The following is a 23,404-nucleotide window of genomic DNA, read 5'->3' as shown; positions in this document are numbered from 1 at the left end:
GCATGCATAGCCAACCATCATGTCTTTGGAGCATGGGGGGAAACTGGAGTACCCAAAGGAAACCCGCACAAGCAAAGGGAGAATATGAAAATTCTAAGCAGGTAGCATCCTGGTTGCAGTTCCAACTGAGGACCCTAGTGTCGCCAGTCAGGCATGCTAACCACTAAGCCACTAAAATTCCTTTGCTAATACCACAAGTGCATCTAGAGCCTGCTCAGGTTATGTCTTAAGGCAGGGCTGTGGATAAGGGGGTACCATCAGACCTCCTGTATGGGGCCCAGGCCAGTGAGGGACACGGGCAGCAGGATGAATCGAATGTGGACAGGGAGGGTGATTGGCGGGGGGTAGGGAAATTACTGGAACCAATCCCCTGTATGACTCTCTCTGCAGCAGCTGAAAGCTGGCATTGTCTTCTCTCCTTGTTGCCAGCTTTCAGCTGCTGCAGAGTGCGCCATACAGGGGATCAGGTTTCAGTAATTAATCCCCCCCCACCACCTCACTGATCACCCTCACTCTCACTCCAGGCCCCCCTACCCCTGCAGTGCTGCCAGCTTCCCTCCTCTCCTTACTGCAGGCAGCTGCAATCTTACAATAGAATCCTTCTGGATGGAGAGTGAGGGAATGGTCCAGTAATCGTCATTTACCAGCCCCTTCCTTTCCTGAATGAACACAATAAGTGATCAGTACCAAACACTCACTATGTCCATTTTATAAATGAAGCATAAACTGTGTTAATTGGGGACTGTGTGGGGCCCTGTCGTTTCTAACAGCAGCTTTGTTTAAAGGCCTTACAGACCTATGATTGTTCCCTAATCAGTTTGTAGCTGGTTGTATGTGATGTCTTCAGGAACCTCAGCTGTTAGTGCTTGTTGATTTTTAGCTATGGTAAAAAATTACTTTCAATAGCCGATCCACACCATTGAGTGGTAAATTCTGATTATTGTTCCAGGTTACTGTGCTTTGTATGTTGCTCATTGCCTCTAAAAATGTTTTAGTGACATCTTAAGTGATTTCAGTCAGTAGGACCCCATAAAACCAAGTCATTTCCTAAACCATCTGTCACGGGAATCTGCGTTTAGACTTGGCTTGTGGCAGATATAGGTTGTAAAGCTGATGTCATTAACAAGCTGTTGACACAGGCAGTCCAGCCATGACATAAGGCTACCCCAAAGCCATCCTTTACATTTCAGCTGTATGTTGGCATTTTTGACGTGGGCTGCCAGACAGCTTTGCCAGATTACATCATGTATTTTTATGAGACCTCTTTGATTTAAGATTCTCCTGCTTTAATAAAAATGTTTTTATCATAGACCTAGACACATCTTGAAAGAAATAAAAATGTGTAATCTATCTTGAAGCCTCTGCTTTTAAATTGATCTTTATTTTGGGAACTGCAACACTTAACAAGCCAAGACAGGCATCGGCCCACCCCAGTTTTATGGCAGTGTCAATCTTTTAACACTCTACACTTGAATCTGTTGCTTGTTAAGCCCCGTTCTAAGTTGTGCACGCTGCCCAAACTCTTTGTGTTTAATGTTGTGTTTTATAGGTTACTGTGCTCTTTGCCGGTCAGCACATTTCAAAGAGCCCATTTGAAGTGGATGTTGAGAAGGCTCAGGGAGACGCCAGTAAAGTCACAGCTAAAGGACCTGGATTGGAGGCAACTGGTAACATTGCCAATAAACCCACCTACTTCGACATTTATACTGCAGGTGTGTATTGTTCTGTTCTTAATTATTTTCCTACTTGGGTTTCAAAGCAAAATTATCTTAGAATTGTTTTCATTGTTATGAGTACTATTCAAGAGTTCTTTTCCCAGAAGGTGCTTGGGTCAAAGAAGCTCAATGTAGTCCAGAGAATTCCTGTGATTGACCACTGTGTAACATGACTTGTAGATGCTGGCCTCACGACAGAATGGCTATACAACATGGCAACTCAACTTCTCTTTCATATTCTGACTTGGTGATGGTCACAGGTGTAAAGCTGATTGAGTTTGACCTATCTAGACCTCCCTTTTCCTTTCATAGCTCCCAAGGTGTACCTGGGGAGACCAGTATGCAACAAACTGGATGATGGGTACCTTTCTTTAAGTTTGCCTGAGGTCCGTTAGAGTTATTCAAAGAAGTGCAAATACTAACAGTAATGTTGCCCATTTTAAGCTCTAGGTCATATGCTTTAAATACATTTGGTGCGCAAGGAAATGATACGTTCTTCCATGTCCTGTTTTATTTGTGTCTGTAAAGCAGAATACGGGGGATCTTGCGCTTTGTGGAAGCAGCAATCTCTTATACCAGGGATATGCAATTAGCGGACCTCCAGCTGTTGCAAAACTACAGGTCCCATCATGCTCTGCTTCTGGGTGTCATGCTTGTGGCTGTCAGTCTTGCTATTCCTCATGGGACTTGTAGTTCTGCAACAGCTGGAGGTCCGCTAATTGCATGTCCCTGTCTTATACAGTCTGCACCCTCTCCATTAAGTCAGAGCTCTAGGCCAGCAATCAGACGAAAGCAGGAACTTAGTTGATTGCTGGTCTCTAGTGTGCCTGACCACTGTTTCAGTGCAGAGAGCAGCAGTTTTTCTTTGTAGCATAATACAGAACACATGCTTTTCTAATCTCTGTGACTGATTTACATTGAAAAATAACAGTAAAACAGTGAGAGCGTACAGTTCTCTGCAAATCCAAATTTTTAAGTGACCTCAAACTTCTTTTGGGCTTTAAGGCAGCAATCTATGCATGCACCTGTTTAGGATTGGAGTCTGTTATAAGGACCAAACAATAGATTTAATACTGCACAGATGGGCATCCCTAGATATACCACTCATACGAAGAATGAACTGAGTTTAGCAACACTTATAAAAACTGTTATATTGTCTAAGGATAGAATTATACAGCTAAAAATTTTCCATCATTCTCATCTTACTCCTGCCCGTCTATATAGGATGGGTTTGCGACAATTAGTGGATTGCTTCGGAGACTGTGGCCAGGCTGCTGATTTCCTCTTTTGCTTTTGGTCCTACCCGATAGTTCATGGATTTTGGGCAGAAATAGGCTCCTTTTATTTTTTTACATTGGGTTTGCCAAATATTCTGCATTCTTAGGAAATTTTGGGGATCTGACATGAGCAAAAAGATTGTTACGTATATTATATTTTTTTGCTAAAAAAAACCCTTTTTTGTTGTCCTGGAAAGGCTTATGCCTACATTGGCCTACTGGTTAAAACTTGTTAATTACTCCTCCCCTGTACAAACTTACGGAAAAAAAGTGTACCATAAAATTTGGGGTATATTGCTTTCTAATCCTCTTACTTTAACCTCCTGTAAATCCATTGTTTTTAAGGTTGGCGCTATATGGTTACGATGACTTCAAATCCTGTTATGCATGTACTGTTCACATACTATATATATCCTCCTTGTGATTCCAATTTTTATAATAACATTAGACATGTGAGACATTGTGCTTAATCTTTTGTTTTACTTTTTTTTTTTTTTTTGTACAAGTTTTTATTCTCTGTCTATAAAGGTGAAGGGAAGAGCTGACAAATTGAATAATTAATCGTTTGCTGCACCAGAAATACCTTGAATACCAGGAATAAAGAGTATTTGATAGTGTGACAGTGTGCTGACTCTGTGTAAAAAGTAGGAATTCCCACAGTGAACACTGCAACAAAAATTTAAATTTAAGCAGGTGTGGAAAAAAAGGGTGTACATATAAATAGGCTAAATGGCACAATAAATATTGTTGCCCAATGTGAACACAATGAATGAAAGTAAAGCAATTAAAAACAGATGTGTGGTCCAAATGAAAATGACCTGTAACCCATGAAGATAAACAAAATATCTGATGCCTGTGTGTACACAATAATAGAGTAAAAAACAATGCAACTGAACACAACGTGTATATGATCTGGAATCAAAATGACCATATACATAAACATATAAGCAATCTATCTCAGGTTCTGAAAAGTCAGTGTGAAAGCAAATCCAATTCAACAGAATGAATAGGCTGAATTAAGAACAGGAGTTCCAAATCGAAAAGATGCCGATCCCAAGGTGTATGGGCACTTGAGTTGAAGATGACAGTGCTCATAAATAATAAAATTGGCTGCTTACCAAACCCACAAAGGTCATGGAGCGTGTGTGCTGATCCACAGCTTAGGAATGAAACCCTCTGTCTACCAAATTGTGGAGATTCACGAAGGACTACAGCTCCCAGCAGACCCAGATGAATTGGTAGCCGTGGAGATGCTCATCTGCAGCTGATGGAATGGGTTCCTCTGTAATGTCTTACGAGAGTTTGACTGGAACTGGATCCTCGATTAACAGCTCATATGGATAATGAAAAAATCAAGAGGAAGACTAATGGTGCATTATCTTTTTGATAAAATCAATTTATTTAAAATGCACTTGCAAAAAATGTTTCAAAAATGATAATGGCACGGTTCGTGCTCCTTGACATTACATTGTTTACTCTTTTGCCGGTGTTCAGTTGCATTGTTTTTTACTCATTTACACCCTTTTTTTCACACCAACACCAACAGTTTTTTTTTGCAGTGTTCACTGTGGGAATTCCTGCCTTTCACACAGTCAGCTCACCTTCACAATATCAATTAAGTTTTTTTTTTTTTCACCTAAAAAATTCAATAATTATAGCCTTAAAAAAAATGCATGCACAAGCTACCACTAATTGCCTGTCTTGAGTAAAAAAAGGCATCTGCTTTACTTCAAATTGCCCCTGGATTGCTAGAGTTTTCTAATCAGTCTTGAAGAGGTAACATGCAGTGCCTTGCAAAAGTATTCACCCCCCCTGGCTTTTTATCTATTTTGTTACATTATAGCCTTTAGTTCAATGTTTTTTTTTAATCTGAATTCTATGTGATGGATCAGAACACAATAGTCTAAGTTGGTGAAGCAAAATTGGAAAAATATATACATAAAACAATTTTTCAGAAATAAACCTGAAAATTGGCATGTGCGTATGTATTCACCCCCTTTGTTATGAAGCCCATAAAAAGCTCTGGTGTGATAAATTACCTTCAAAAGTCACATAATTAGTGAAATGATGTCCACCTGTGTGCAATCTAAGTGTCACATGATCTGTCATTACACATACACACCTTTTTGAAAGGCCCCAGAGGCTGCAACACCGAAGCAAGGGGCACCACTAACCAAACACTGCCATGAAGACCAAGGAACTCTCCAAGTAAGGGACAATGTTGTTGCGAAGTACAAGTTAGGTTATAAAAAAAAATATCCAGATCTTTGATGATTCCTAGGAGCAACATCAAATCTATCATAACCAAATGGAAAGAACATGGCACAACAGAAAACCTGCCAAGAGACGGCCGCACACCAAAACTCACAGACCGGGCAAGGAGTGCATTAATCAGAGAGGCAGCACAGAGACCCTGGAGAAGCTGCAGAGTTCCACAGCAGAGACTGGAATATCTGTACATAGGACGACAATAAGCCGTACACTCCATAGAGTTGGGCTTTATGGCAAAGTGGCCAGAAGAAAGCAATTACTTTCAGCAAAAAACAAAATAGCACATTTTGAGTTTGCGAAAAGGCATGTGGGAGACTCCCAAAATGTATGGAGGAAGGTGCTCTGGTCTGATGAGACTAAAATTGAACTTTTTGGCCATCAAAGAAAACGCTATGTTTGGCGCAAACCCAACACATCACCCAAAGAACACTATCCCCCACAGTGAAACATGGTGGTGGCAGAATCATGCTGTGGGGATGTTTTTCAGCTGTCGGGACTGGGAAACTTGTCAGGGTTGAGGGAAAGACAAGGCAGTTTTGCAAGGAGGAATGGGCAAAAATCCCAGTGGTAAGATGTGGCAAGCTCATAGAGACTTATCCAAAGCGACTTGGAGCTGTGATAGCCGCAAAAGGTGGCTCTACGAAGTATTGCCTTTATAGGGGGTGAATAGTTATGCACATTGACTTTTTCTGTTATTTTGTCCTATTCGTTTGCTTCACAAAAAAAAAAAAAAAAAAATCTTCAAAGTTGTAGGCATGTTCTGTAAATGAAATGATGCAAATCCTCAAACAATCCATGTTAATTCCAGGTTGTGAGGCAACAAAACACGAAAAATGCCAAGGGGGGTGAAAACTTTTGCAAGGCACTGTAACTTCTGAACCACAACCTTGTTTTTTCCAGTGGTCACCAACCATAGGAAGGGGCATGTAGATTAGCCAAAAATACATACTAGTCGCTATGTGCATCATCCTCCATGTTTCCATCTTCAGCATTAGTTTTAAATCTGTCATTTAAGTAAATCTTTGCTGCAGTCTATCTGCGTAGTGCCTGTAAATCTCATTTTGGTACTGCATCATTGTACCTTGTACCCCGTCCCCCTATGGTTTTAATATTCCAGTCTCCTGGTGCTCTAATTTCTTGAGCCTGCTAGGATTCCTGAGTTGCCAGTTCTACCATTTGAAGTCCTTTGGGTTGTACTGACTATATAGTACATTGGTGTTTTTTTTTTTTTTTCGTTTTTTTTTTATTCTTTATTTAGAAGTCAAGGAATTTTACATTCGAAAAGGGCTAAAAAGGTGTAAAATAATACAAAGGCACATCACGGCATAGCTAGTATAGAACTACTAGGTCAACTGGCTGCAGCTTAAAAAGGAACATAACAGGTCTGTGACAACAGTACATACAGTAATTCCGGATCACCAACCATGGTTTTTGTCTAATTAAGATATAGTGTCTTAATATGTATGCTCATTCTAATTATAGACAGTCAGAGGGTTATTGCTCAGGAAAAAATAGGAAGTGGCTGCAGGCCCATCTATAGACACTTTATTTTGTGGCAATAGACCATGTTCACAATTGTATAAAATGCCAATAAAGCTAAAGTTTGTGGACTAAGTTTGCTATACTTAAATAATTTCATGGATAGCATTACAGTTGGCTGAGTGAAATTAGCTGTTGCCTGGAGTGGCTTAAAGTTCCTAGTGTTAAAAAATATTTCAGTATTCATCTAACCTGTTAGAAATGTTAAACATGAATCCTGTCTAAGACACAGGTCACGCTGTAAAGTGTAAAATGCTGCAAAAGAGGCCTGGTATTGGGTATTACTCTGTGTATAATGATGATATACATGTGATTATTAATATCTAAATATTATAGTTGTGCCGGGGAGAAAATGAAAATGGCTTATGTCATAGCATGGGTATAATTACGCTCATATGTCAGTTTGTGTTATTCTTTCCACGCTCCTCTGTTTAGCTAATACGATTGCTTTGGTAATAGAGCCTGGGTTGAAATATTAGCCAGTTCCTCCTGTGCTGCTAATTTTAGAACAGAAAACACAAAGGATGTTCTTATTCCACTGAGCACCGGCGAGCATTGCTGAGCCAAGCAAAACACTCCGCTGTGCTCTTTGCTATGAGCACTGAGGATGGAAGCTGCTGATGCTTCCTCCAGTGTCTACGCCGCGGTGTCCTCACAGGCTCTGTGCAAACAAACTGCCTTTGTGTTGTAAATTACATGTAACGGCCATAATCGATACTGACACAGAGCGGCCCGTTTTCTGCATTTTTCTAGTTCTCCTGATTAGCAGTTAGTGTTAAACTCGAACAATACATTATTTGCTTTATTTGCTCAGAACTTTTTCCACCTTTTTTAATGTGACCTATAAACTGTACAACTCAGTTGAACAACAAACTGAAATCTTTTAGGTGGAGGGAAGTAAAAATAAAAAAAAATTACATATGGTTGCATAACCCTTAAATACTTTATTGAAGCACCTTTTGTTTTTATTACAGCACTCAGTCTTTTTGGGTATGGGTCTATCAGCATGGCACTCTTCTTTCAAAAACACTCCAAATTTGTCAGATTGCGAAGGCATCTCCTGTGCATAAAAGGGAATACAAGCGCACAGGCTCATGGTGCAATAACATCTTTTATTGGATATAAAAGATTAAACTCGATACACTCACAAGTGAAGGTGAATAAACATTTATGGGAAATTACTGCACTAAACCAAAGTCCAAAATTTGTGTGAAAACAAAATGTAGCGCTAAAATTTTTTTTTATATAACAATGCAACAGTAATACATTGAAAGTATTTAAATGAAAACGTGATATGTAAACACAATAACAGTGTGTACAAAGAATACAAATGGAAATAGAGCCCAAAAAAGGGAAAGCCAAATAGGAACACTCGTGTAGTGAACTTGCTTAAGTGAGTGTCCGCCAAATAGCTGACTCAGAATCCTCTTTAGGGATAATACCGATATGGTGAGATGAAATAAGACTGGCCGTGGAGCCGTCAAAGCAGAATATTTTTCTATCAAGGAAATGTAGATCTATACTCTTACCAGATGTGGTTGAACCACTTGCCATCAGCAGTGGGTCAATCAGGCTTGTATTAACCAAAAGCCTGGGAATCAGATGCTGTACCAACCACGATAAGACTGGAAACCCGGAGGAGAAACAATCCAAACACGGTGGACCAACTTATCAGCGAGAATGGATCAATGTGATACGTGTTGGCCGTAAGCCTAGGACTCGGATGATTTTCCAAGCTGAATGGAACTGGAGCCCAATGAAGGAGCCGTCTGAAGGCTAATAGTAGACGGAAGGGTGCTCTCAATCAAGCCAGGATAAAAATGTGGAGAAATAGAAATACTCCATATGGTGCAGGTCAAAAAGTGGATTTATTCATAAAAAGTACAAACATCAACGATAGACGAGTACCAAAGTTGTGATCACAAGGTTAAAAAGGATTAAAAGCAATGTGGGGAGCGAGTAATGCAACGCTGATGCGTTTCATCCCAACGGACTTCAACTGGGGCATATCACTGCTCCCCCACATTGCCCATATTTATAACATATTATATTGAAGTCCGTTGGGATGAAACGCATCGGGAATGCATTACTCGCTTCCCACACTGCTTTTAATCCTTTTTAACCAGTCTTATCGTGGTTGGTACAGCATCGGATTCCCAGGCTTTCGGTTAATACAAGCCCGATTTACCCACTGCCGCTGGCAAGTGGGTCCACCACATCTGGTAAGAGTATATATCTATATTTCCTTGATAGAAGAATATTCCGCTTTGACAGCTCCATGGCCAGTCTTATTTCATCTCACCATATTGGTGTTATCCCTACAGAGGATTCTGAGTGCGCTATTTGGCGGACACTCACTTAAGTTCACTACATGGGTGTTCCTATTTGGCTTTCCCTTTTTTGGGCTCTATTTCCATTTGTATTCTTTGTGCACACTGTTATCGTGTTTACATATCACGTTTTCACTCAAATACTTTCAATGTATTACTGTCACATTGTTATCTGAAAAAACATTTTTAGTGCATTTTGTTTTCAAATAAACATTTATTCACCTTCACTTATAAGTGTATCGATTTTATTCTTTTACATCCAATAAAAGACGTTATTGTACAGCGAGCATGTGCGCTCATATTCCCTTGTTTGTTTTTACAGCTATCAATTTCCCGTTGATCACTAAGCTGCAAGGAGCATGATGCTGGCCAGATTGTTTCACATTAAACATTTTTATTAAGGGATTCCTTGGTCGGTGTGTTATCACTTTGGATTGGACATTTCTAGCGCAAAAACTATTTTTGTTGTATTTTTTTTTTTTTATCTCCTGTGCACAGCCCTCTTCAGATCACTCCACAGATTTTCAATCAGATTCAGGTCTGGGCTCTGGCTGGGCCATTACAAAATTGTAATCATCTTCTGGTGAAGCCATTCCTTTGTCGATTTGGATGTATGCTTTGGCTCGTTGTCATGCTGAAAGATGAAGTTCCTCTTCATGTTCAGCTTTCTAGCAGAAGCCTGAAGGTTTTGTGCCAATATTGACTGGTATTTGAAACTGTTCATCATTCCCTCTACCTTGACTAAGGCCCCTGTTCCAGCTGAAGAAAAATGGCCCCAAAGCATGATTTGACATGTCAAATCTCATGCCAAATTGGCCCAATGTGAACATGGGCTTAATGTAATTGCTTAATTCTGAGCACAGCTACTTTCCCAGTTATAAGAGGGTGTGCACACTTATGCAACCACATTATTTTAGTTTATTTTTACCTCCAGTTTGTTTTTCAATTGAGTTGTACAGTTTATAGGTCACATTAAGGGTGAAAAAAGTTCTGAAATTGTTTCTTTGTCTCATTTTTTTTTTACATCACAGAAACCTGAAATTTCAACAGGTGTGTGTGTGTTGACTTTTTTTTTATATCCACTGTATACTGGAATTTTCTGTTCTTTATTTTATGCTAGTAATGGCGGCGATCAGCAACTTATAGCGGGACTGCGATATTGCGGTGGACAATTGGACACTTTTGATATTCTGTGGGAACCAGTGAAACGAATACAGTGATCAGTGCTAAAAATATTAGGGTTGCACCGATACTAGTATTGGTATTGATGCCAATACCAAAAATTTGCAAAAGTACTTGTACTTGTGCAAATGCTCGGATGCTTGACCTGATATTTGGACAGTCAGGAACGATTGGTGCGGCGGTGGGGGAGAGTTCTGCGCGGCTTTTAATAAATCATCTGCCAGCCGCTTCTCCTCCGACTCCCCCAGCCCCCCCCACAGACCGGGAGAACAGTAATTGTAACTCCCCTCACCTCTGCACCGATTTTTTTGTTGTATATATTCCCAGAAAATAGCTGGTAATTGTGCTATAATTTTTTTGGGTTAATGACCTTCTGTGTTCTCTGTAGAAGAAAGGGGGAGGTGGTCTGTAGTCCCTGTCCGAGGGTGACAAGTGATACTCTATCTGTGGAGGAGAAGAGTATGGCTAGTAAAACTGTCCACACACTCATACTTTTGTTCAGCCTCTGGGCTTAACCAAAGAAACCCAACAGGTTCTTCCACCTTCACAGATGGACAAATCTCCCTCCATGTCTGTGTACTATTGTATTAAAGTGTTACTAAACCCAGGACTCACTATATCTGGTCTCCCACAGTACATGGAAAAGCAATTATTTTAGTAAATGTAAACTGCTAAATACCTTTTCTCATCGGCAGTAGGAAGCTAGTAGGAGGAGTTTTCATTCTCTTCTGACTGTCCTATGAGGCTGCATGACCACCTGTCTGGACAATAATTGGCTTAAACCCTGTCACTCTAGGATAGGACGTGTTACTGGCAGGATCACCAGATAAAAATAACAGAAAATGCCTAAAAAAAACTACTGCAACCAGCACATCGAAGGACCAGTGAACTGTAATCTGTCACAAATTTCTTCTTGGGTTCACGCCTGCTTACTGTAATTTGTCTGTTGACCAGTAGTTTCTTCTCTATCAAAAGGTCTTGGCTTTGTTTTTATCACCAGGGAACTTGTATATGGACTTATCCCATGCACTCAAACAGACATTGAAAAAATGGATAAAACGTTTGCCCATCCACTTTTACCCCTTAAACGATATATCGTATTTATCGGCGTATAACATGCAGCCCAATTTAAGAGGCAAGTTTCAGGAAAAAAAATTATTTTTTTTTAAATAAACCACTTTGAAACAAAATAATGGTCAATGAGCATCAGTGCAGCCTGATCTGTGCCCATCTGCATTCTTCCATTTCAGGATTTTGTTCACACAACTTCTCCCATGGTGGGGGGGGGGGCAGCGTCACAGAAGGCGAGCAGCCATATGGGCCAAAAAGCAGAATGGCAGTTCTGCTCAACTCAGTGGGTAAAGCATGAGTTATGGTAGAGATACCCTCCAAAATAAAAAAAAATAAGGACATAATATTGATATGACCCCTCACCCAGGATTCTGGGGATGAGCGCCCTTACCTTGCCCTTTTGTTTATGGCACTGCATAGCACCCTCTGCGTGGGGTTGGCACTGTAGAAGCTCTGCCTAGCACATGTCTTGCTAAAAGCGGCTGTCAGGCTGCCATAGATGAAGGAGTTCAGGCGATTTGGATGCCAGCACCGACCGGGTTAATCAGGAAGCCCTGTGTCCGCTCTGAGGTATCCTCTACTACTTCAGCCAGCTGCATCTCCACCACATGCTTGTTATCTTCCCGTGGGCTGAGGGGAGACTGGGAGCGCTTTCCTGGGCTGAGCATGCAGCAGGCATCCCGGAGTGATCAGTACTGGCTCCTTCCCCTCACGCTGTAGAGCCTGCACACAGGGCAGAGGCTAGGGGTTTCCCCCATTCCGTATCCAGGAACTCACTGTTTGATCAGGACCTCGCTGGTTGCAGTTGAGCAAGCAGAGAAGAGATGACGGCCTGGTGATTTCCGTTGGCACTTGTTCCCCTCCGAGGTATAGCACGCACCTGCGATTTCCCCCCTATTTTCAGGGGAAAAAAGTGCGTGTTATACGCCGATAAATACGGTAGTCATTGCTGTTTGCTTTTTTATTTACTCCAGGCAAAGTTTCATACGATGTAATCACTATCCAGAGTAGAGCTGGCAAATCGGAGTATTCAGTAGAGACATGCGCTGTCAATTACTGTTTCAGAATAGTTCCTTTGCACAATTGCATCATGGAAGCAAGAATTACTACAGTCTGAACAAACATGTTTTTATAGTTTTGAATAAGTTATTCTGATCATTACATTTAACCCAACTGATCCAAATGCAGTGTTTTTATATAAACCTCGGATATGAATTAAAGTATTTGTAAACCCTGACAACGTCTCAATTTGCTACCTTTGGCCCGTTAAAGAAAAATTCCAACCATTGTTATACATAGCTTGGACCAATGTAACTATGTATATACCATACCTGGCTGATCTCCTTGGAAGCTGTAAATACCTGATGTAGACTCTGCTACTTCTGTGATCCCCTCATGCTTCCGGGTCCCATGCGAAACGGCTGCTCTCCTGCATTGTGATCACAGGCGGTCAGTCGCATGGCACAGGTACCATTCAGAGTAGAGAATGTGACATCACCTCTCCACGTTGTCAAGCCAAAGAACACTTTGCATTCATTCAGAAACTGCAAAGCATTCTCTGAATGGGGACTGTGCTGAGCTGCCAACCTCCTTTGATCACAGTTCATCAGGCTGGCCGCTCAGCACAGGACCCAGAAGCAAGTGGAGATCACTGGAGTAGCGGTGTCTACTTCAGTGATTTCCAGCATCCAGGGGCATTGGAAAAACTAGACCAATGTACCTATGCATCACATACCGCTGCCTGGAATTCTTGCTTACATTTACAACTGAAAAGGCTTTGTTATATGTGTGCGATTTAATTATAAAAAAATAAAAACCTTTTGATCCTGCCAGAAATTCGATGAACTCACAAGTTCTCAAGCAGCGGCTGCTGCATACCGGGGCAGTGTACCTGATTGGATGCAAGCACTGTTCAACTGAAAACTTTCCAGCTATCTCCTTTGTCGAAAGATCAACTTTTGTCCTCGGCAACCACTGACTGTCCGAATACCCAAATGTGCTTGTATATGATTGGATGCAGGCACTTGTCCGATGACAATTTTCCACCCAGCTCTTTCAATTTTATCATTCGAAAGATGTCGGGGAGAGTAGTGCCAACAGGTTGTTCCACTGATCTAAATTTGCTCAGTGTATGGCCAGCTTTACTTGTGAGATCTTAAATCTGATTTGCTAAAAAGGATTGGTAAGGTACTGATTATTGACTCGTGTTTTTTTGTATTAAAAAAAAGCCAGAATTCTGCTGTGTGGCATCAGTGGTCTGTCTGGAGAGGTCTGACAATCAATCCCCCTGCTGAGTCAGAGCAGGTCCTAGGGTGACAACACTGCTCCTCCTCAAATAGTCGAATTAGTGAACAATGTCACCCTAGGACAGACAACAAATTCAACCTCCATATCAAAGGACTGATAAACTACAATATTGTTTGTTTTTGTTGGTTTTAGATGCACTAATTATAGAGTTAGTGGTGTTCTCGGGGTCATAAGCAGCATTACGCCTCCTCTAAATATGGCGAGTTGAGTTGATGCCAAAGAGCTCGATTTTGGTCTCATCTGACCACAACACTTTCACCAAGTTCTCCTCTGAATCATTCAGATGTTCATTAACAAACTTCAGACGGGCCCGTACATGTGCTTTCTTGAGCAGGGGGACCTTTTCAGGCGCTGCGGAATTTCAGTCCTTCACGGCGTAGTGTCTTACCAATTGTTTTCTTGGTGACTATGGTCCCAGCTGCCTTGAGATCATTGACAAGATTCTCCTGTGTAGTTCTAGGCTGATTCCTCCCCTTTCTCATGATCATTAAAACTCCACGAGGTGAGGTCTTGCATGGAGCCCCAGACCGAGGGAGATTTGACACTTATTTTGTGTTTCTTCCATTTTCGAATAATCGCGCAAACTGTTTTCACCCTCTCACCAAGCTGCTTGGCGATGGTCTTGTAGCCCATTTCAGCCTTGTATAGGTCTACAATCTTGTCCCTGCCATCCTTGGACAGCTCTTTGGTCTTGGCCATGGTGGAGAGATTGGAATCTGATTGCTTCTGTGGACAGGTGTCTTTTATACAGGTAATAAGCTGAGATTAGGAGCACTCCCTTTAGGAGAGTTCTCCTAATATCAGCTCGTTGCCTGTGTCGAAGACATCTGGGAGACAGAAATCTTGCTGATTGATAGGGGATCAAATACTTATTGCGCTCATTAAAATGCAAATCAGTTTATAACTTTTTTTAAATGCTTTTTTCTTTCACTGTTAAAATCCACCATTAAAATTATAGACTGATCATTTCTTTGTCACTTTTTCCCTAACTGTATTTAATTGGTTAGTGCTCACTTTTTCCTTTTGATTCATGGTTTCAATAACCTGAATTAAATATGTAGGTCAGAGATGCTGATTTTACTTTAAAAATACAAAAGACTTCCTTCTGAAAATGCTACTTGTCTGGCTTTCTCTAGCATCAATGTTTTGATTCACTGACCTGGTCGAAGCATGCAGCCAGTGAAATAATAGAAAAATCCTGATGCCTGATCATGGATTAAATTTTTATTGGTATCCGATTTCTTTCTAGAGTATAAGATGGTGAATAGTTTTTGGTCTGAAACATGATAAAGGCGTGCGCTTCAAATGCTGTAGCTAGGATAAGCACATAACATTGCTATTCCCAATCTCCTGACATGTGCTGTGTTCTCAGTGCATTTACGCAGAACAGCTTGTTCTGAAACACCCATGCTAGCTAATTGTTAAATGAAAAGCAGCAGCACACTAAGTCATCGCTCTGCTCTCTCCACCTGGCAGGAAGTTCCCTGGGTTAGACTGACTGTTCTTTGCGCTGCAGTAGAATATGACTGACCAGTCCTACATGATCTGAGTCCTGTTGTGCAGAGGACTACGAGACGCTAATAAAGATTTTCACCATTTATATTAGGAAAAAAATCATGCAGTGTTTTCTAATAAATACTTTACTGCATTAAAGTGGCTGCAAAGGTAGAAGGTTCTTTACCTTAATGCATTCTTTGCTTTCAGGTAAAATAACCTTCTGTGTGCAGCTTGAATCTCATGTTTTTAGATTAAATGCTTTGCTTTTTCTTTTTATGCTTGCTACTGGATATACTCAGTGCTACACAGCTTTCATAAGACTGTACTATCGCTAAAGTGGGTTGTTTTTTGAGTTTTTGTTATACTTTTTAACATTCAAAAATTTAATTAAAAAAAAAATATATATATAGGTTTTACAGTCCCTTTAATTGGCATGGGTGCTTGTTTTCTTACCTAAATGTTGGCTATAAAGTTTTGCTAAATATTCGTCCACTGTAGGTGCTGGTGTCGGAGATGTCGGAATAGAAATCGGTGATCCCCAGGGGAGAAACAATACTGTGGAAATTGCACTTGAAGATAAAGGAAATTGTGTATATCGATGCACCTACAAGCCGGTAAAGCCTGGACCTCATTCTATCAGCATCGCATTTGGTGGGGAAGCCATACCCAAAAGTCCTTATGTGGTCAACGTTGGAGAACGTAAGTATCCTACTGCTGTGTAAAATGCCCGTGTACTGTTGCAAAGCTCTCCTTAATCGGTTCAATAACCCGGACCTGAACATTTGCACTTTACAGGGCTCTATGTATAATAGATAATCTATATCAAAGAAAAGAAAGAAACAAAAACAAGGATGCGCAGGGGCTTTAGCGGTGTGCTAATTCAAGGTTCATCCACTGCAGTAAGGTTAGCCGAGTTCACTGTTGCAATACAAAAATTCTAACCTCTATAGCTGCAGTGAGCAGGAATTACAGATTGTGTACTGATGCCATCACTGCAAAGCATTAGAGATGTGTCCAAAACAACTCTGTAGTGCTTTGCATTTTTTACATATAGAAGTATATATTGATTTTCGGAACTGCTGCAAAGCATGGTTTTGGTCGACAGAAAGACGGACAGATCTAATAAACATGCATCTGATGTAATCCACCCATATATTTTCACAACTGGGTCCTGGATACCCCTGCAGACTACATTAAACAGTACTGCCTGATTTAGAACCATCCCCAGCTTGGTATTGGACAATGAAGGAGTAGCAGCTATCCCTGTGCTTCTCTCTCCTGTAAGCATGTTCACAAGCTTAGACTGGAGGCACAATGCAAAGCATTTGGTCCTCTAATGAAACTCCTGGTCTGAATCCTGCTCTACATGGCAGGAAGGGTATTCAAAAACAAATGCTAGACTTGTGTAAATGATTAAAGCTTTTTTAATTAAAGCTAAACTATTGGAATCAAACAAAATCCCCTCCCGACCACCACCACCACACTGCAAGATTAAACACTCATTTAGTCTAGGGATGCAGGGATATAGTGTGTTACCTACTCTATCACTTGGTCCAGCAGGCTCCAGTGCTGTACGAAAGCTCCAGGCTGTGGGGCAGTCTTTGGCATCATTGTGCAAAGTGCAGGGTTTTTTAAAGCGGTAGTAAACTCGCCGAAATCTTTTTTAAATGGGTCTCCTGTAGTGGTATACCATAAGGTTCTAGTATGCACTGCATACTAGCACTTTATGACAGACTTACCTTAAAAGTTAAAGTTAAGTGCCTTAAACGTGTAACTAAATTATTGTGTTTTTTTTAATTCCTGGCTAGAGTTCAGCTTTAAGGGTCACTTGATCTAAAAAAACAAATCAAAACAGCCAGGCATCCATTAGCCATTATTGCCAATTATGTCAGAATATCAGGAATAATTGGCCATAATGCAAATATTACTGGTCTATTTTTTGTTTATTTTTTGTTTATATGGTGAAAATAAAAGTACACAAAAAAAAAAAAAAAAAAAGGTTTGCTGAAACGTTCATAGGACGGCATTTATTTTGTGACTTGCCTGACTGCTTCTTCCTGGGATCCTACCAGTACCATTTTTTGTTTACTTTTGTAATATTCTAGCATGTCTTTTACAATGATGTGATAATTGGCTTCTTGCTCTGTTTAGAATTTTTTTCTTTTTGCTTTCTACTGCTTTGCTTTCATCTGCTTCCTCCTTCCTGCTGCTGCAGATCTCTGCTTCCCTCTTCTGATCTCTCCTGCTCTTGTGGGATAATGGACGGCACAGCTTAAGCCTCATAGTTGTGTACAGGCCAGGGCTGGTAAGCGTTTGCAGGTTGTTGCTTGGATTGCATCCCTTTGTTTTTCTTTTTTGTGTGTCCATAATATTTGTTACATGCCTCAGACCATCAGGTGCAAAGTTTGTTCTTTCTACCAGTCAGAAGCCTATATGCTTTCACCGGTACTACATAGACTGTCAAGACTTGGTGGATCTGAGACTGTTTGCCCCTTGCTGCTGGAAATAGCACATTAATTATATGGTTGCTTTCATCCAATAATTTTCACGAGCCATACACATGATCATTGTCTCAAAGAGTTAACGTCAAAGTTTTTGAAATGATTAGCTTGACAGACATGTACTTTAAGGCTGGCCATACATTATACAAATTTTTTTTGAGATTTACCAAAACCATATAACTGAACATTCAGTTTGTAATGCAGTCAGACAAGCCCTTGCACTGCATAGTTGAAGGTGAATCTAATGGAAATTGAGTAAGAGAATTGTATAATGTATGGCCAGCTTAACTCTCTAATGAGAATATTATTTGGTAGGGTTTAAAATGGATAACATGAGATCACAGTAGTATAGTATATTTTTCTTTGGACTGTTGCTAATGTGGTTCTTCATAATGGTGAACCTTGGGATCACCTTTTAAATATTATTGCTATAAATATTCACCTGAATTATGCATTCATTACCCACAGAGGACCACCCAGTGCAGTACCTATAAAATAAGCCAAATAATTATCCACGGATACCTTGCTTGGGTCTCCAGATGGTGTCATGGTAGCCTCAGATTGGGTGATTACTTGTCATGATTACATCCACTAGTCAGATTTTTCCCGAAAGTGTGGTTACTATTTCTATTAGGGGGCGACCTCAGATCCTCTCCCTTTGCTCATTCCCCTCGTAGACATGACTTTAGCTTCCCGTCTGGATTTTACAAGCCCCACTGGAATAAATATACATTATTTCCATTTGTGGTTTTGTCTTAGATGTTTCACTACTAATGAAACCTTTTTAGACTAGTGTTAGTTTTCTTTAGGCTGTAATGTACCTGAAGCATATTTTCCTTCTGACTGTCTTTGTCCAGGGGACGCAGAGTGGGAGAGTTCTAGCTGGTGGTCTTGCCAATGTCTTGAAGTAGTGAGTTCACCTGTGACTCGCCTTACAATGGGGTGAACAGACTGTTTAGCAAACAGCATCCAAATTATAATTTTTCACCTGTGACTCGCCTTACAATGGGGCGAACAGACTGTTTAGCAAACAGCATCCAAATTATAATTTCTAATGTGCTCTGTAATATAATGCAAGCTGGAATTTGGTTGGAGTGCGCTTCACGGATAACCTTCAGACATCTTCAGGTCCCTTTAGAGCAAAATAATCCATAGGCTTAAAATAATACATGTATAGTGAAATATTGTTTTCCAATGATTTCCAATGATTTCAATACCTATGTCGTCCACTAACCTTAAGTAATCATTATTGGATCTGTGAAAATAGTATATATCTACTGACACACTCTGACCTCACCAGATATGCCCCAACTGACCCTTTTTCTTTTTTGGAGGAATCTAGGTAGGATCTTCCAATTTCCTTAGCCAGTTACCATGTTTTCTCTAAGATAAGATGGCAATGATATCGGTCTTTTCTGTCTCCTCCATAGATTGAATGTGTATGCCCACAGTCAGGAAAAGTCTGCACTTCTAAGCACCATCTCATATTTTTGGGCAGCATTACATAAACATGTAAAAAAAAAAAAATGCAGTGAGGTACTAGAAAGACATTGTTAGGCCCAGGTTGTAGAATGCATTAGTGAGTTTCTTCTCAATTATCATAAGTAGTCTGAATTTTGGATTCAATTTGAGGTGATTGTAGCCGTATTGGTGCACTTGCGACAGAGACAATGAAGTACTGTCCGTGATACTTTTTTTATTTGCACAACATTCTGCTAAAACTTTTGTGAATTAGTACTGCTTGGACCTTGATTAGAGGACATACCCCGAAAGCTTGTCCTGAAAAATTGTATGTTAGTGCAAATGAAAAAAAGAATCATGGACAGTACTCAATTGTCTGAGTTCAATTTGAGGAATAGCCCAAGCCTTAGAGCATGTCATGTAGTTATTGGTGAAACATAGCAAAATCACACAGTGTCTCATGATGTCACGTCACTGGGCAGTAAAAACCATGAAATCCCCTAATTTCTAACCACAGCATTATAATTTCCATTTATGGTACTATGTGTAATGGCAAACTTTGAATTATTTTACAGTTTCATAATGATAAAACAATTCATAAACCAAAAAGTTCACTCTTTTTAGGTTAGGTGGTCCTTTACATCCCAGGTTCTATTAACCCCAGACCTCCTTGAGGCTGAGATAAAAATGGTTTCTACACTCCCCATTTTCTGAGCTCCATTACTATTTTTGGCTTGATGGTGTCTTTAGGGTGCAGGAAGGGGCCCTTCTTCCCCATGAGTCAAACTAAACTTGGCCCCCCTAAAAGCTTACTGCTTTATTTTTTAAGTTTTTGAAACACAAAAAATAATCTTGTGAGTCAGTGTCCCACAGAAAGCCTAGAGATCAGGTGTCCTGACGACTCTCTTGTTGCATGCTTGTTTCAATTCAATAGGTAGTTGAATAGAGTGAAGGATGACTCCTCTGCAGCCTGCAACTTCAAAAAAAGTCCATAATGGCAGCTACTATATTTCTATCTTGACATTTTCCCTTTAAGTTTAACTTGCATTTAGTGTCATCTGTGAAGTAGTTTTCATTGTAACACCCAGAAGCTTTCGTTTCCTAATCTGTGTGTGGTGTGTCACAATGCCGTACGATCACTGAGCCCTGCTTTTATCCATCTCAACTAATACGCCTGCCTCAACCGACCTGACGCATGGCAAAAGTGTTGCTATTGTACAGATAGTATTATCCGTATTTGAATATCTGAGCAAGTTTTCCTATCTCTTTCCCTGTCAACAGCCTGCAACCCAAACGCTTGTCGAGCCAGCGGACGTGGCTTGCAGCCCAAAGGCGTCCGGATTAGAGAAACTGCTGATTTTAAGGTCGACACCAGGACTGCAGGAAGTGGTGACCTCCATGTTTCTGTGAAGGGGCCAAGTAAGAGTCTGCTATTGTTTAACTGTATGCAAACACTCCCAATGTCCAGGGGTCTCTTTTCTATAATACAAAAATCTCCCTTCTGTTATGGCCAAATAAAATAATGCGTCTAGGTAATTGATATCACAGCTTTTTTCGCTCTGCTCTTGGAAAAAGCAGTGGACATGACAAATAGCTGTCTGCTGAAACTCTAGAATAATAATGTTTTATTTATTATTGTTCTCCATAGTATAGATCATTTTTTGTCAATGGGTCAGATTCATTTTTAGGTTTTTTTTTTTTTTTTTTTTTACTTATCTACCGAAGCATTGTATGGATTACATGTTTTAGAGCACTTATCAACGCTCAGTGCCAGTAGCTTTTTTTATTGGACAAATCAGTATTTCAGTGCAACCTATCAGTTTAGAAGAACCTGCTGACATCACTGTGGAAATTTTAGACATAGTGCACTTCATTGAAAAGCTGGTAATACAAATTGCAATTTTCTGTTGATTATATCACTTTGAATTCACCAGGAATTGCAAAAAAAATCTGTAGGTACAAAGCAGAATACAATCTACGCTGTTTAGTGTGAAAGGGGGAATGTATTTAATTTTTTTTGTTGTTCAGCCCACTGGTTTAACAAATTAGTTTGAGGGCTTGTTCAGACCACTTGCAGGTTTCAGTGCTTTGGGCAGCTCATTGAAATTAAAAGGCTGCCAAAGACGTGCTGCATGCTTGGACACACCTTTAAGGTGTGAACAAATCCTAAATGAGTGTGGTACAATAAACTTGGCTTTTCTGCCAACATCTTTTGTGAATAGAGAACATTATTGTTGAAAAATTTGATAGGAGCTACAGAGTGGTGACCTTGGTGCCTAGGTTTTTTTTGTTTTGTTTTTTTTTTCAGTAAACTTGATACCGTTTCATGTTTAGTGAATCGACAGATTGCTAAAGATTTGACAGGCTGAATATTAAAGCAAAGCCAACAGGATAAACATTTAAAGTGGAACTGAACTCAAAATAACGTTTACTATGTTATAGGGACATGGTAAAGGCTAAGTTCACCTTTACAAAAAATAAGAAATAAATGCACATGTTTTTGCAGGAAAAAAATGTGCACTTATTCTTTCTTTTGATTGGAGCCTGCAGAGCATTGCACCCACGATCAGTACAGCAGACAGGTCAAACCGGTAGGCAGTGTGAATGAACTACAGGCATGCTGATTAGCGCCCTCACAGTGCATTAATAATACAAGTCCGTCTGCTGTGGACTTTTAGTTTATTTTTTCACAGATTCCTGTGAATGAATGGTGCAGCTGTACAGGCGAAGCCCCACACTGCCGTGCCATATTCAAAATGGCACAGCGGGTGCGTGAATACAACCCCTCGCCTACTGTCACATGCATCTCAGTAGATAGAGCAGAGATTGGAGAGGGACAAAAACATACTACTTGGGATTCAGGTTCATTTCTGCATTTCCTGGGGTGTGCTCTTAATTGGATTATTTTGAGTGGAGTTTCCATTCCCCTTGACACATCTAATATATCCCTTAAGGGGACATGCAAGTATGACCTGTTTATATATGGGTCAAAAATTGAGATGAGCTGCTAGTGGTGATGGGGGGTATGCAGCATGAGGTGATTTTTTTATATCACGAAGGCTATGAAACATGGAAGATTAGAGACCGTGATCTAACACATACACGTGAACTTTAAATATGTATACTTTTTTTTTTTTTTTTTGTTTTTAGTGACTTTATTTTTTACTTATTTTTTTTACAAAGGTATATTGGATATAGAGCAGTGCTAAATCACTTTTTATTTATATCTTTGAGTGCATGTTAGAATGCAACACATCATGTGAGGTAATGTCAACGCACTTGCATTTGTGTGCACTCAACGTACACAACAGATTGCAGTGAGAAAGGACCCTTTAAAGGTTACCTGACATTCTCACACACAGATTATAAATCAGTTACTGTTGCCATTCATGCCCTGTGCATCAGTGGACAATGTTAGTTTTGTATCAATGCTTTTACTGTATGAGGGTGCGACAACTCATAAAGATATTCTGTGTAGCAGTATGCATGAAGTCAGCTAGCACTTTAATGTGCAACATGAAACCTTTGGGTTAAAGCATCAATGTTCACCACATCAAAGTTTAGGGACTCGTGGAACCCCTCCTGTCGGTGAAAGTTGTTCCTTTTACTTAGAGGAAGAGGTCTGTAAGGCCTCTGATGTGTTAACCACAGTACAGCTTTCATCCTGTGCATTGAAGTACTGGCTGTCTTCATGTATATAATGTGAGATTATATCGCATGGCAAAGGCAAAAAGGATATAAGCATAAGAGTCTACAGGCAAATGTCCATTTGGATTTTTTTTTGTTTTATTGTTCTTTAGAAGAAGAATCGGCACATCATTTCTTGCAAATGCAACCGATTATTGTACACAGAAATATAAAGGCAAAAAAGAGAGAGAACATTAGGCGGGGGGGGGGGGAGGAATAAGTGACAAGAGTGGAAAGGGAAGGGAAGGGGAGAAAAAAATTTGGGGGAAGAGAGAGGAGGAAAAAAGGGGGTGGGGAGGAGGGATGCACAGCCCACCCATACCCCTTGCCTGGCACTTCGAGAAACCTTGTGTCTCTAAGGATTGAGCAGATTGTTGCAAAGTCCCACTCCAACCTACGGTTAGGAAGTTGGTATAGTTTGATTTTTATAAAAGAAGTAGGGGGTCCAAATTTTCCAGTACTTGTCGTCTTTTTTCCCTTAGCATCATGGTCAAGTTTTCCATCTCTTTGGATCTCATTAAGCCTTTGTGTTTTATTGGAAGGCACCATACTCTTCCATAAAGCTG

The 23,404-nt window shown here is 40.3% G+C and overlaps 1 protein-coding gene across 5 annotated transcripts in view; it reads left to right on the top strand.

Moving 5' to 3' along the window:
• Positions 1–23,404, top strand: part of FLNB (filamin B) — a 329,582-nt gene that overhangs the window by 150,353 nt on the left and 155,825 nt on the right. For all 5 annotated transcript variants that reach the window (XM_073592228.1, XM_073592229.1, XM_073592227.1 and 2 more), the window contains exons 7-9: positions 1,550–1,712; positions 15,688–15,888; positions 20,433–20,570. In XM_073592228.1, the coding sequence (XP_073448329.1) occupies positions 1,550–1,712; positions 15,688–15,888; positions 20,433–20,570 (502 nt within the window). The remainder of the gene's footprint in view (positions 1–1,549; positions 1,713–15,687; positions 15,889–20,432; positions 20,571–23,404) is intronic.

The sequence above is a fragment of the Aquarana catesbeiana genome, linkage group LG07 (assembly GCF_042186555.1).
Source record: "Aquarana catesbeiana isolate 2022-GZ linkage group LG07, ASM4218655v1, whole genome shotgun sequence".
Classification (NCBI taxonomy): domain Eukaryota; kingdom Metazoa; phylum Chordata; class Amphibia; order Anura; family Ranidae; genus Aquarana; species Aquarana catesbeiana.
This window is presented reverse-complemented; position numbering and strand designations above follow the sequence as displayed.